General features: G+C 45.0%; 2 protein-coding genes across 3 annotated transcripts in view; one reads left to right on the forward strand and one right to left on the reverse strand.

Moving 5' to 3' along the window:
• NDUFV3 (NADH:ubiquinone oxidoreductase subunit V3) overlaps window positions 1-5,571 on the reverse strand; it is a 21,390-nt gene extending 15,819 nt beyond the window's left edge. Inside the window, exon 1 of the mRNA XM_019523876.1 lies at window positions 5,470-5,571. Within this exon, the coding sequence (XP_019379421.1) occupies window positions 5,470-5,517 (48 nt within the window). The 5' untranslated portion in view covers window positions 5,518-5,571. The remainder of the gene's footprint in view (window positions 1-5,469) is intronic.
• A 5,920-nt stretch (window positions 5,572-11,491) lies between these two features.
• Window positions 11,492-15,422, forward strand: part of WDR4 (WD repeat domain 4) — a 38,535-nt gene continuing 34,604 nt past the window's right edge. The window contains exons 1-3 of one of the 2 annotated variants that reach the window (XM_019525208.1): window positions 11,492-11,602; window positions 13,625-13,687; window positions 14,863-15,009. In XM_019525208.1, coding sequence (XP_019380753.1) covers window positions 11,502-11,602; window positions 13,625-13,687; window positions 14,863-15,009 — 311 coding nt within the window. In that variant the 5' untranslated portion in view covers window positions 11,492-11,501. Of the gene's footprint in view, window positions 11,704-13,624; window positions 13,688-14,862; window positions 15,010-15,422 lie in introns of both variants that reach the window. The other variant, XM_019525207.1, reaches the window with a different exon arrangement.

Here is a 15,422-nt window from a genome sequence, read left to right on the forward strand (position 1 = left end):
ACTGGGGGGACAGTGGGTGCGGGGGACCTTGTGGGGGGCTGCTTAGGAGGGGTGGGTCCCCTGGCCCACACAGGATGCAGCTCCCCCACGCAACACATGGAATGCCCCCCCCCACAGGGCCCCAGCTACCCCTGGAGGGCCACAGGCCCCCCCTCCTCCAGGGTCCCAGGTACCCTGGAGGGCCACAGGCCCCCCCCCACCACCCAGGGCCCATAACTTACTTATAGCAGCAGCAGCAGCAGCAGGAGTGGAGCGCTCTGAGCCATGGCAGCAGGACCTGGCCCGGCATGCGGTCCCTGCTTGCTGCGCCGGGTCCTGCCACCAAGGGCCCGGCCTGGCTGGGCAGCAGAGGGGCCCCAGGGCCGGCAGGACCCGGCTGGGTGTGGTGCACAGTTCCCGCACCGGGTCCTGCCTCTGCTCCACTGCGGTGCAGCGGGACCTGCGCCAGTCCCATGTGGCTCACTAGTTCGACTTTGCACTGGAGCAGGTCACACGGCTCCGGGAGGCATGGGTCTGCGCGCCACATGGGACTGGGCCAGGTCCATACCCCACCACAGCCCCATGGACACCCCCCCTGCCACTCCCCAACCTCCCCCACATCCTGCTGCCACCCCTCACCCACCCACATGCATGAACCCGACCCCCCCACACACTTACCTTGGACACCGCCAGGGGCCGAAGTCAGCGAGAGAACAAAGAGACACTTTGGCTGACACCAGAGTGTCTCTTTTGGAGGACTGACTCCCTGGCATGGTCTGGGACCGTGCCTTGCTCTGCTTTTCTGTGGAGCGGTTTTTTCAGACCCCTGGATATCCAGGGGTCTAATTTTCTCCCCATGCTGCAAACTTGCAGCACAGGGAACCTTTTTTCATTCCCACATGTGCCTCTTGCTCTGCCTGAAAGGGGTTTGAGACAGGGCAAGCGGCATGTGCGTGCTCGTCTGGATGCGCCCTATGCGATCTCATTGGGACTCCTCTGAAAGATTATAATTTCACAGAAAATTAGAGATTGTAACTGAAAATTCCTGCCCTTTAGTATGTAACAAGGGCCTTGTTACACACTAATTTTAGGTGGGACCTGGAACTCTTAACCCCCGGACTGTCCACACATGACCACCTAAAGCTAGTTTTAATCACACGCTAGACATCTTAAAGTTATACCACTCCAGGGCAGGTTTATCCCTGATCCATCCTGCCCAGCTTGCATTCCATTAATGTGTGGCTGCTCCCCATACATGAGCTGTCCAAGTTTCAGTCTTCTAGCATCCCAAAATGCAGTGTCCCCTTCTCCCACCCTCCTATTCCGTATGGAAAAAACTTTCTATCTCCTGAACTCTACTGCCCAGGGTTCTGGCACCAAGCCAATTCCCCCTCCCGTTCCTTGGGGTGTAGCCTTCCCACCACCAGGGTGCAACCCCATGCAAACAGCCTGCAGAGCACGTGACAGCTAGCCAGGTCACAGAGCATGGCCCAGTTCTGGGGTGGGAGGGGAGAAGGTAGGGGGCTGAATCAGGTCCACATGAGGTAGGGGGCTGGATCAGGTCCACATGAGGTGGGACTTCCTTTACCACGGCAGGGGCAGCAACTCCCACAAAAGCACCTTCCTTCTCTCACTGCTCCCACCTCCTAGCCACCCCAGGAAGCACAACCCACACCCCAATCCCAAATTATTAAAATATGATACCCTTTTTTAAATTTACTGCCTCTATTTCATTTTAAATTCTTTTTTTCCTTACTTCTTTTTATTTTCTTCTTCAGTGGCTGACATCCCCCCACCATTTCCTTTTCACCTGCCATTTCATTATCCACCTCCATCCTATTAATTCTCTGCCTCCCAGCTTCATGTTCCTCCTTCCTTCCCCTCAATCCATCTCTCACACCCCTGCCTAGAGCAGAGATAGAAGCCTGTTCTGGCTCACCACCCCTCTAGTGGCAACTCACAGCTGTACAGGTGGGGGTTAGTCAGAGAAGGTTTTTAGCTTTAAGGTGCAACTGCTCCAAACTTGAGTCACCATTAACTAATCAATATTTGAGCAGCTCAAAGTCCAAGGTGTAACAAGGCCCTTAATCAACTAGAAACATTTTGTTACTTTCTATATATGCCATTTATACCAGTATCTGCAGTTAAAATTAATTAAAATAAATGTAGTCATAAGTATGGAAGAAAACAAGAAAAGGAGGTAGCATGTCAGATATACTTATACATACTACATCTTACAGAACTGATTTATACAGCAGACACATTTTAATATTCATATACCCAAAAGCTATATTCCATATTAAAGTGTTGACAGGTTTGTCTTTGTAACCTAATATTCTTTCAACACTGGGAAATGCCAGGTTTACACATCTAACCATGCAACTTTACGTTGGTAATCTACTACATCCAACCTGCACACAATGAATGAGAAAGCAGCCATGGAAAGAAAGTTGTATGTGAACATTTCATTAAAAATCATAATGCATATGCATAAGGAAGATGAACTAGGGATTCATGAACAACCACGACTCAGGCATTCCTTAACTTTAGTTTGCAAAGTCAAACAGGCAACATAACATTACGTAAAAAATCTTAGCATGGGATTTCCTTGAGTTTTTTTCCTCCAAAAGAACAAAGATAAAAAAAGGGTTTTCTTAGGTGCTTTCTTATAAGGGAGTATTTAAACCACAGTTTCTTAGCAAGGACTTCTACCATTTGAGCTACAGAATGAACGAGATCAGGTGGCAGCAGAATGTCATTATCCTCCAATGGCAGAATGTGCATCTGGTGCTTTACGCTGGATTCAGCCTGGCGCTTTTATCTACTGTCTAGAAGTAGGTGAGGGACTACTAGAGGCATCAAATGTAGCAGGAGGGTGAGGTGGGGGGCATTAAGATGAAACAGGAAAGTCACACTGGGTTAGGAAGACAGACACAGGAAAGCAACCTAACTTCTCTCTCCTCCATACTACCCTTGAAGTTAATAAATTTCTCAGCTCATGTGATACTCTCAGACTATGGTGGAAATGAGTCCCTAGAGTTGCATAGGAGGGACTGAGAGAAAGGTAGCCACGCTGACTTCTTCCCCCACACCCCTTGCTCTTGTTAGAGCTGCTCTGGCCTGCCCAGCATGGTATCTGCCATCTCCACAGAGCAGGGGCTGGGAGAACATTTAGTGACTCTGTGTTTAAGATGAGAAATGGTAATTTTTAATACTTTACAGCTGTTATAACAGAACATGTTAAAGGACTCTCTATAATGCACGGACTACAGCATGGGCTACAAAATCTAAATTGCTTCTCATCCTACACAGTCCCCATTACACCATCCTTCCACTCATCCATACATTAGCCAGATGCACCAATACAATGCTATTTACTTTTTCATATTAAAGCCAGATTCAGCCTTCCTTTATTTCCACTATGTACTGGTGTTGATAGGAAGCAACATTGTGGTCTATCCTCTAGACCATATCCAGCCCATAGAGTCACTTCCTCTGGCCTACTGGGCTACCACTGGCTACTGGGAACTGGGAGCATCCTGTATCACATCCAGTCTGCAAGGAGTCCCATTGTCCAAATCCAACCCAGAGTGAGTTTGACACCCCTGCTCTACAGACCCCTCCACAGGGAATTCTACTGTAGAACCAACATTTGCCTGATGGCAAATGGAATGGGAAGCAAAGGGACAGAATTTTTTCTATTTTTCTTGTATTGAACAAAGAGTGCATTGTACCTCCTTTATTTCTCTTCCCGCCATATACTGGAGGCCCATATTTACTATTAATAACCACTAACCATGTCTCCACTGCCTAGTCGTCTGCTCTACCCCAACAGACAAACTGAACCAATCAATAAGCTAGATGACTTTTGATAGACTAGGATTTGTAAGATTTTTTGTTATACAATTATATCAGAAGATTCTCAAGTTGCAGTTATGAAATATTCAATATTTAGCATGAATATACTTATTAAGGATATGACTACAACCCAGACACTGCAGTGAGTATAACACAGTGTGGAGATGCCTAATGTCGCTTTGCTACTGTTACCAAGTCTAGCTGTCGCCCACTGGAGTTCAGCACAGGCTGGTTTATCCTGCTTCTTAGATAAACTGTTGGGTACAGCTGCTGTAACACATATGCTCATTTTATCTAGTCTAGACAAAGCTGAACAGCTTGTGACTGATAAGTTTCAGGGCCTTTTTTGCAGTTGGTTTCCCATTTCTACCAAAGGTTACTGTAATGCAGCTTAGGGCAGTGATGGACCTAATCTCTAGTCCAGTTCTGGGCAGTAGCCACTATTACAAAAAGAAGCCAATTTAACATAATCAAGTGTAAATGTGGTAGGGCAAGGATCCTCAACCCCCAGCCCACAGGCTAGATCTGGCCCACAGAGCCAAGCCATCTGGCCTGTAGAAGTTTCCATAGGTGCACAAAGTTGATGGTGGGGGAGCGGTGACAGCAATTGCCATTCCCCTGCCACCAAATTTCTGGACTTGTAGGGAGCCCTACAGGCAGACTGACAAGCTAGATTGACACACAGAGGTGACCCAGGCCCCATCCAGCCAGCACAGGGCCCAAATTGGGTGGCATGGGGCTGAGGGAGGCAGCATGGAGTCCTGAATCAGCTGTCAGCTTGAGGCTTGATCTGACCCACACCACTCATCTGGCCTGTGGCACCAAAAAGTTAAGTACCACTGCTGCACAGATTGGAGGGGGGGTGGTGTTAGAATAATAGAAAAATATGGCTGGGAGGGACATCAGGAGGTCACCTAGCTCAAAAGCAGAATCATCCCAGCCTACACCATCCAAATCAACCAGTGTTTGTTAACCTAAACTTAACACTGAATGTTAAGTTAACCTCTCTAGGTAATCTGTTCCAAGACTAAATCACGCTCAGTTAAGAAACTTGTCCTTATAGCTAATGTAAATTACTCTTGTTGAAGCCTTATTTTTTGTCCTGTAGACAGACAGCAACTGGTCACCATCCTCTTTACAACAACTTTCCTTTGTATAACAAACCCTTTTATATTTTATATCTGAAGACTGTTATTAAATCCCTCAACCCTATCCTCTTATCCAAACTTAAAAAAAAAAATCACAGTTGTTCCTTATATGTCATATTTTCTAAACCTCTAATAATTTTCTCTCCGTTAGCCTCTTCCCATGTTGTCTACATCTTTCTAGGAATGTGGTACACAAAGCTGAACACCCTGCTCAAAGGTGAAGCCTCGCCAGGATACAAGAATGACTTCCCATACCTCGTGTACGACCCTCCTGTTAACACTGTCCAAGCCTCTATTGGCTTTTCTAACACAATAGCTCACTGCTGACTCATACTCAGTTTATCCCAGGACATGCCAAAATTACTCTTCCCCTAACACCCATGGGCAGATCTAGGCTTTTGAAAAGGGCGTGGACATGATGAGATGCAACAACACATATAACACAACATATACTCCCCTACCCGCATCACGTCCTGACAGTTACCTTGAGCGCCGCGGCCCGGCCACAACCGCGCAGAGAGAAGGCCGCCATGTTGTCGTCCGGCACCAAAAAGAGCCCCCCTCGGCAGGGAAACAACACCCCGGCCGCAACGGTTCCGCCCCCTCCTACGGGCCTCGACGCATGCGCAGAAGGGCTCCTCCCCCGCCCTGGAGCCAAGGTCGTAGTCCTGCAGCTAAGTAGTGAATGTGGCTGTGGGATGGGGGTGGTACAGCTTGCCTTGGAGAGCGGGTGTGGGAAAAGACATCACCCTGAGGCCTTTGCTACATATATTACACAGTTACTTGGGGAGTCACACAATAAATTTAGGGCACGCCTGCCCCAAGGGCAAAGTAACCTATCACACAACTAACTGGTGCATGGCACAATGAGTGTAGACCTGCCACATGCGCAAAGTACTTATCACACAATTAACCAGTGCATTGTGCAATAAGTGCCCTGCGTGCAAAGTGCTTCCCACAAGATAACAAATTGCATCTCCAGTTATAAAAAGAGCCAACCAGCTCTAAAGTTAGTGCTTGGAAATGTGTAACAATTCCAAATCTGGTTTCTGCCCAGCTCTTGTTTGAATGTGGAGCAGGGCCCCAAGAGATCCTTGCCTCTGGCATAACTGAAAAGCAGTTAGGTTAAAAAAGGACTGGGAGGGAACAGTTTGTAGGCAGAGACATGAAGAATGGTCCCCCAGGCCTTCCTGAAGCCTAGTAGAACAGCAATGCCCACAGAACTATATTTTCACAGCACAGTTGAAACCAATGAATCATGGCAGTGCAGGATGAGCAAATAAAACCCATTAGCCCACAGGTTGCAAATGGGAAAATTGTACTACTGAGGCCTTACAAGAACTTAATTAGTTTCTCAAAGCACTCAACACTGGTAGACCCCTGATCTTGAAGACTGGAACTGCTGCCTAAATTGGTTATCCCAGGACATATAAACAATGTCTTTCTGAGCTAGGAGCAGTTCTCAGGATTCCTGACTTCACATCCTGCCTTCATACCACTAGCCCCACTTTTTAATTTATTCATAAAGAGTTCAGTAGGCTGCTTGTTGCAGTGACTTTCTAAATATACTTTAAAAATTTATGTCACAAAAGCCTAGGAATTGGAGCAGGGTAAATTCAGCTTGAAGACCTTCGAATTATGGTATATTTTATAATCAGAAAAATAGGGTGAGAAGGGACCTCAGCCCACATCTAACCCAACCCCCTGATCATGGCAGGTTCATCCTTGTCTAACTCATCCCAGGCAAGTTTTTGACTAGCCAGCTCTTAAACACTTTTACTGATAGAACACATAACTGTCAAATTCATTTTGTGCTTTAAAATAAAATACTTTTAATAAAGCTTTGCCCTGTGAATATTATTATGCAATCCCATACTAGAATTGACTTGAAAAAATATGGTTCTCAAGCCCTGATTTGACAAACACCTGTACATGTGACCAACTTTGTACTCATATGTAGTACCATTAACTTCAATCAAATTACTTACCTGCATGAAACTAAAGTGTTTGGAAGACTTGATTGACTTTTAAAGGATACTGGCAATTTGAATATTTGATTAATTTTAAGAAGTGCAATGTTTATATAGGTAGAAGGTAGGAAAGCATGGCATCTTAGACTCTAGAGAGTTGACTACTCCTTGTTCACGCTTATTAGAAGGATAATTTCGGTGGGCCTGAGAGCTATAATATCGGATGTCCTCTAGTCCAATTATTCTAACCGCTGCCCCTTCTCTTGGTGCAAAGACACTGTACTTTTTGGGTATCCTGAGAGGGGTACTGGGAAGGGCGTATCATTAACAATACAGTGAAAGGGAGTATACATCACATCTTATCAAATATACAACATGAGAGTTCTGTTATCCCCCCTCTAAACTTTCATTTACAGTCATTTTAAGATTTACGTTTCATAGATAGTAAACATTTTAATGGATTATGCTCTTTAAATTAGCACTGCTTCTTTATCTTTGATCTATCATAGCAATTGCACTCATGTTATACATCATTTTGCAATATATTTCAAATTACTCCACAGTCTCCTCAAATTTTGAGAACAGAATGTTCAAAATGTAATACTGGAACACAATAAAACTGTCATACTAAGTATAGGGTGCAACTTATTTAAAATTAAAGAACAGGATCAGCTGCTCTGGCTGCTAGCCAAAAATGATAACGATATAAAAAAAATATAGCTATGTGAGCTGCTAGTATTAAACTGGTTGTGTCAAAAAAGAACATCATACAACATTTTAGAATGTGTGTCCACATCCTTTTCATGTTGCCATAAAGGTGTCAAAATTATATTCAGTTTTTGCAGGTGGAAATCTTTTTCTTTTCAGAGCTCTGCAGAGAAAAATCTTTCACTGAAAAAGCTGCTTAAAAAATTATTTCCAGGCTTCTGATCTCCTCTCCCTAATAAAAATGACTGACTTCTTACTAGGGACTGCAAAAAGGGGTAACCCCAGTTTTCAGTTTTTATTGTCACGTTTATGAATATACTAAATACACCTTAGCTCTCAAGAGATAGAATTCAAATGAATGACAATTTACAAAAAAATGACTTTAAGAACTTTGACCTTACCCAAGAAATATGTAAGTTACCAAGGAAATATATAGGAAATATCTATCAGGAAATTGGTAGGCTAATTTACTGTTCAGCAACATAGTACGCTATTCTGCTTTGCCCCTTTCTCTCTTTTTTGTGCAACGTTCTCATTGGATACAAAACCACTCTTCTGTACACTTGATGCCTTTTAATGACTTATCAGACAGCAAAGAAACATAGGGAGGAAGCTTCAGGCAAGGGCTTTACATTTTTTAAATTAAAGAATGGCATACTACTTCTAGTAGGATTGGAGTGTAGGGTTGGATGGCCCAGGAACTATATGAGAAACGAGGGGTTTCTGTGGTGCAATTTATCAGACCAACTGTATAATTGGAAGAGATGTTGGACAAACTTTCAGGAACAAAGTGCCATTCTTCAGTTCCAGTGAAAGATATAACAAAAAAACTCCTAGCTCTCATACATTTCCTGGACCATAATGGCTACACAATCCAACTCTACTACAAGACGAAGGATACTGAAATCTGCTGCTGACAAAGGAAAAGCCACAGCCTAAAACTAAAGAAAGGCTCTTGGTTCCTAAAAAACATGTCCAACTTCTCTCCCAACTACAGTTAGTACAATAAAAGAGATCACAAAAAACACTTCCTTTGTATATTGTTTCTTGGCAACAGTGACAGGAACTTAATTTGTTTTATATTTCTTGTTTGGGCCAATTTTAGTCAGAGCAAACTCTCAGAAAGTCAGTAAACTGTAAAAAAATCATTGCACTCGTGGATGGTTTTGTACATTTTTTCAGACTTTAAATGTAAGAGATCTCATTAAATGGCAACTGAATTCTAATATTGTACCATAGATTGAAAAAAGAACGAGGTGTCACAAGCTATGGGCACAAGCTGCAGGTCTCTGCAGGCACTTGGCCTTCTTGGTTTATTGTTCTTTAAACCAGAGGTCAGCAACCATTAACAATAGCTAGCCCCTGTTTATGACTGGGCTACTCTGCAGCCCTAGTTGCTCTGTGCTGAGGGCTGCTCCTTCTTCTGCTTACCCTTGCCACTTAGTGCCATATTTCTTTGGCAAAGGTGATAGGAGGTGGTAAATTTGATGGCACCGGTAAGCAAAGGCTGTAGTAGCAGGATGACAGAGCAGAGAGGGCTGGGGTGGCCATCTGCTGGATGCTGTAGAAAGAACTAGTGGCACCTAACAGATAAATGTATGACACAGCATGGAGAAAGTATCCCTACTACTGCTGTTGTCCTCCCTGTCCACCATGTGAAGGATTCAATCTGTGGGCCAGATATGGGCCTTTGTGGGCTATAGGTTGCCAACCCCTCCTTTAAACCTTGCATAATAGATTATCAATCACGGATTCAGTTAAACAGAACCCAGTCATGCATGTTCCGAGTCTGTGGATTTTTATTTTTTTTGCCTTGGGATTTGAACCTTGTTCTTGCTTGACCTTTCCCTTTTCACTAGGTGAGGGTGGGGGCAGGTGGGGAACACCTTCCCATGGATCCTGTCTTGTTCACGCTGTTAAAATTTCATCCAGGAAGAGTTTTCTCCCTTGACTATACCTTTTGAAGTGTTTCCTCTTTGTAACTGTATACCAGCAATCCTCAACTTCTCTAGATTTGAGGCACGGAAAGTGACAGCTCATACTTTTCCCTTGTTTTTTGACTACAGAAAAATACTAGAGCAATTCTTCTCAGAAAGACCACAACAGGGCCAAATGGTTTAACACTCTAGATTCCTATTTTAAATCTCTGTGTTTATCTTGCAAATTGTGTTTGTAGAGCTAACACGGTGCTAATATTGTGTGGCAACCCAAAGCACTCACCAAGGGTGGAAACTGCACAATCTTTCTGGGTAGCCTGTTTCAGTATTTTAATACCTTGTTAGACAGTTTTTCCTAATATCTAACTTAAACTTCCCTTGCTGCAACTTGAGACAGTTGCTCCCTGTTCTGTCATCTGCCACCACTGAAAACAGTCTAGCTCCATCCTCTTTTGAACCCCACATCAGGTAGCTGAAGGCTGCTATTAAATCCCCTCTCAGTCTTCTCTTCTCTAGACTAAATGCCCAGTTCCCTCAGCCTCTCCTCAGAAGTCGTGTGCCCCAGCCCCCCCACCATTTTCCTTGCCCTCCCCTAGACTCTCCCCAGTACATAAGCTTTACTGAGATGCAGTTCAGCATCACCAAAGGCTGCAAAAAGACATGCACCCTGGCACAATATCACCAGGCATCCTGGTTTTCTCTGATAAAAAGAAAAATCCCCAATTTTTGCGTTTAAAAAAATCTGTTTTTCCGTGATTAAAAGGAAACACCACTATATATATAGTACATTTTTCGATTAAATGATTAAACGAAACACTACTATATAAGTGGAGTTGCATTATAGTTTCATAGTTTCATAGATTAAGGGTCAGAAGGGACCTAGTAGATCTTCTAGCCCGACCCCCCACCAGGGCGGGAGAACAACAAAAACCCCAAAAACAAGAAACGGGACTCAAATGAGTCCAGCCAGGTAGGCATCCAGCCTCTTCTTAAAGACCCCCAGGGTAGGGGCCAGCACCACTTCCCTTGGAAGTTGGTTCCAGCTCCTAGCCGCCCTAACTGTGAAGTAGTTTTTGCGGATGTCCAATCTATACCTCCTCTCCATCAACTTGTGCCCATTACTCCTTGTTATGCCAGCGGGCGCTAGGGGAAACAGCGTCTCCCCCAAACCCTTCTGGTCCCCCCTAGTGAATTTATAGACGGTCACCAGGTCCCCCCTCAGCCTTCTCTTGTGGAGGCTGAATAGGTTCAGGTCCCGCAGTCTCTCACTGTAGGGTCTGCCCTGTTGTCCCCGGATCATGCGGGTGGCCCTCCTCTGGACCCTCTCCATGTTGTCCACATCCCTCTTGAAATGGGGCGCACAGAACTGGACACAATACTCCAGCTGTGGCCTGACCAGCGTCGCGTAGAGGGGGAGGATCACCTCCTTGGCTCTACTCGAGATGCACCTGTGGATGCACGACAAGGTCCAGTTAGCCCTGCCAACCAGGACCTCGCATTGTCGGCCCATGTTCATCTTGGAGTCAATAATGACTCCAAGATCTCTTTCTGCCTCCGTGCCCTCAAGTAGGGAGTTCCCCATTAATCACAGAAAAATGTGGATGTGGATTTTGGGTTACTTTTTCAACTCTGAAAATTGGGATGTTTTTTACCACAGAAAACCAGGATCCCTGGCTACCACACGCCGGGGAAGTGATTTTAACATAGCAGCCAGGGTTTGGACAAAAGAACCAGGGACGGGAAATGAGGAACTAGGATAAAGAAGCGAGAACAAGGACCCAACTCCAGCCCCACACTGCGGGTCGGCTAAGCGAGCCTACGGACCTCAACTCAAAAGCCCCGCCCACCCCGCTGCGCCTCTCCGTGGTTACGTCACATTAGAGCGCCAGCGTCCATGGCAAATGTCTAAATCCCGCGACGTTGGGGGAACCTCCAGCTGCTGCCCGGGCGCACGTGGGTGGGCGTCCGCATGGAGGAAGCGGCGGCAGCAGCGGCGGCGCTGGTGGGGGGCCCCGGCCCGGGACTGGGGCTGCGCGGGGGTCTGATGGCTGTCAGCGGAGGGAGCAGGGTGCTGGCCGCCCGGTACCAGGAGCTCAGGGCCAGGTCAGCGGGAGGGGATGCAGCCGCAAGGCTCCTTGTGCGGGGGAACTGTGGGAGTAACGGAGGGAGGCGAGCGGGAGCCCCTGCCGCCGCGGTACAGGCGGGTCCTGGCATTGGGTGCAAGGCTGGCCCCTCCTTCCTGCTACGCGAGCTGTGGGGCATCAGCTGCCTCTCTTCGCATACCTCTGGCTCCAGAACCCCTGCCCTCGGTTCTAGAGCCCCCCCTCGCCCTGCCCTTAGTTTCAGAACCTACTTTGTTCTCTCTGTTTACAGTCGTTCAGGGCCCACCTCCTGCCCTAATGGGAGAGGAAGGTGGTGGTGCTAAAGGCATAGTGGTTTAGTGGCAGGGCACCCCTGTTTCCCTTCCTTTTAAGTGTGTGGCTGAAGAGGGTACCAGAGCCAGGGCCAAGCATGAGGTGGAGCACTGCATGTAGCCTGTAGCCTGGACCCACTCCCAGTGCTGTGTGCAGGAATTGTGGTGCCACATGCGGCTCATACACCAGTCTAGCTCCGTGTGCTGCATGCAGCATGTAGGGTCAGTGTGAGACCCGCTGGCCAGATCATAGGGCTCCACAGGCTGGATCCAGCCTGCAGGCTGCGTGTTGGATACCCCTGACTTAAAACAAGTTGTTTCATATGAAGTAGGAGCCCTGGATTTGGTGCTGATGTTTGTAAATTTACAGCATGTGAGGACTTAAAATGTTTCCAATGAGAGATCCTCCTGTAACAGACTAGCTGTCTACATCAAGGCTGGCCAACCTGAGGTACTGGTGACACAAGTGGCACAGGTAGCCTCGATGTGATCTGCTGTAGATCAGAGAGGGGACAGGCCACGCAGCAGAAGGCTAAGCAGCAAATTGGGCAGGGAGTGCAGGGCTGGGAGCAGAAAGTAGAGTGGCAGATTGAGCAGGGGAAGGGGATAGCACTGGGGGAAAATCCAGGGCTAATTTGTGGCATGCCTTCCAAAAATGGCTGGTTTCCCCACTGATTCGTATCACCTTGTGCACTCCAGGATCTACTTATGTATGTCCTTTCCTAAGTTTGCGCATATAGTTTTGCTGATTTCATTGACTTAAAGAAGGGCTACTCAGCATGATGTAATTGATCATAGATTCTTTCCCAGGATTAGAGGCTAAAACTGGGAGGAAAAAAATCTCGAATGTCTCAATTAATTAGCGTAGTAGGGGAGATTTTGGTTAATAACTCTCTTTCCCCTAAAGTGGATGGTGTGCCTTTCAAGAAGCCCAAACTAGTATGGTTAGTTCAGGAAATTAACTTTACTTGTTAGTTTACCCAGCAACAAAAAAGCCATCATGTACTTATGTACATCTCACTCCATCCTTCGGTAGAAAGGTCTTCCAGCGGTTACACAGATAGTGTGACAAAATTAAGGAAACGGTGAATGAAACAGGGATGTGATTTTTGTCATTTGTTCATTTTGTCTAGATTAGCAAATTTGTACGTAGTTAAATACTGGCACACAGCTTGTTTGTGTACAGTAAGTTCCACTTTAAGCTTACTAGTCTTGATGCCTGACCGCATTCATACACAGACAACCTGATCAATCAATGACGTACATAGCAGATGCCAAGATAAATTAACTGCAAATGACTGGTACATTTGAGAGACCAGTAAAAATTAAAACAGCTGTTCACAGAATAAAAATCAAGTTGTTTTGCCATCAACTAATAACATGCTTGGTAAGTGATAACTTCTATTCGTGTGTATATGGGATGGAAGATGCTAAATATCAATAACCTGAACAGTTTTGTTGGTTTTTGGAGGTGTAGTGGTGGTAAGGGAACATCAGAGCAGACTACAATTGAAACATAAAAGTATGTGATAATGGTGCATTATGAATAAGTTGGTATTCTGTGTGAGGGAATTCTGATAGTATTTGGGTTTTTTATCCTTATTTTTCCAGTAATGATGGCGATCTCTTTGTGTATGACTGTGTCACTGCAAACAAGAGGACACAAGAGAAAGGGTGAGTGAATTCATGTAAACTTTTTGCTGCCTATCCAGAGGCTGTAACACTGCCCTTGTTGCAAAAAAAGAAAAAGCCAACAACCTGCTGGATTGTGTTAATAGGAATGTCTCTTGCAAATCAAGGGAAGTGATTCTTCTGCTCTATTCGGCATTGGTGAGGCCTCACCTAGAGTATTGTGTTCAGTTTTGGGGCCCGTGCTTCAAGAAAGATGTGGACAGATGTGTAGAGCAGAGAGCAACATAAATGATTAGAGGCCTGGGAAGTATGATTTATGAAGAAAGGGTGAGAGAACTAGGATTATTGTCTGGAGAAGAGAAGGCTGAAAGGGGATTTGATAACAGTTTCTGAATACCTTAAGGGAGATAATCTTGTGCCCTGCAGCCACAGAGAAAAGGCTAGGAGTAACGGCATAAAACTGCAGCAAAGGAAATTTAGGTTGAGGATTAGGAAGAACTTTTTAACTGAGGGGAGTCAAGCATTGGAACAGGCTACGTAGAGAAGTTCTGGACTCTATCTCTGGATATTTTTCAAGAGCAAGTTGGAGAGACACGTGGCTGGGATGGCTTAGTACAGGATTGTCTAGCCTTGAGCAGAGGGATAACATGGTTACATGACCTCATGAGGTCCCTTCCATCCTTACTTTCCTATGATCCTATGACCTTTTTCAATAATTGAGTGATAAACAAGACATGACTGGGAATGCTTGTAGGCAAGACATGATTTACTTAATTTCCAGAGAAATCCTCTATTTTGTTATTTATTATGCATTTTTAAAATTTTTTGTGGTAAATTGCCTGAAAAGAATATAGCCACAACAATCAGCACTACTGTGTTGTGTGGGTTTTTTTGTTTTAACTTGTACAACTATTAGAATGGAAAAATATTTTAGTCTTGTTTAACTTTGAGCATGGGTAACTGCTTCACCTCTTGTCAGTTCTGCTGTTTGTAGATCACGATCAGCTAACGTGGCCACCAACACCATGCTAGAATGGGCCCATCAATTTTGTTTCTTTTTGGTTTTGTTCTTGGCCACAGTAACTAGAGAAAAACTTTACTAAAATGAAAATATGACCAAGACTGTAGCCATGAAAGTGGATTGATGGTTTAAGTAAACATGCTCAAAGTTGTCAGCTTGGGAACAAACTTAGTTTTCCCCCTTTTTTTTATTTCAGACAAGCTGGACAGACAACAGATAAAGCGAGCAATGACATCTTAGCTTTTGCCTTCTCTTCATCAGGAAATTATTTTGCTTTGACAGATGACAACAAGCATCTCATTCTTTTTTGTACAAAGCCTTCCTGGGAATGCATTAGCATCAGGTAAGGAAGCAGAATAGGATGTGCCAGTATATTATAAACAGGATGTATAGCTCGTATTTAAGTAGCAGTGTCTGGGGGAGTTATGCATCTGCCCTGATCTTGGAGCTGAGAATATTGGCAAGGAAATGGAGATGAAGTCAGGGCTTGATCCATCCGTTCTTTTAAACTTCGGACGTAACTTTGTTTTTGGGTGGGTATTTTTTTACTTAATTTCCACAGCATTAATAATGTTGCTGTCTTTCTGCAGTTTAATACTATGGAAATTATTTTTAGTGTACTCAGCTTTAGCTGTGATAGTTTCCTCTATTTTGACATGATTTTCAACACACATTGTTATCAAAGGGCTAGTTATTAATAAATTGCTCAAAACAGTCAAAAGTCAATTCCATTTTACATCTGGTGAAGAATTAGTT

The sequence above is a fragment of the Gavialis gangeticus genome, unplaced genomic scaffold, assembly GCF_001723915.1.
Source record: "Gavialis gangeticus isolate Ggan-Ray unplaced genomic scaffold, GavGan_comp1, whole genome shotgun sequence".
Taxonomy (NCBI): Eukaryota; Metazoa; Chordata; order Crocodylia; family Gavialidae; genus Gavialis; species Gavialis gangeticus.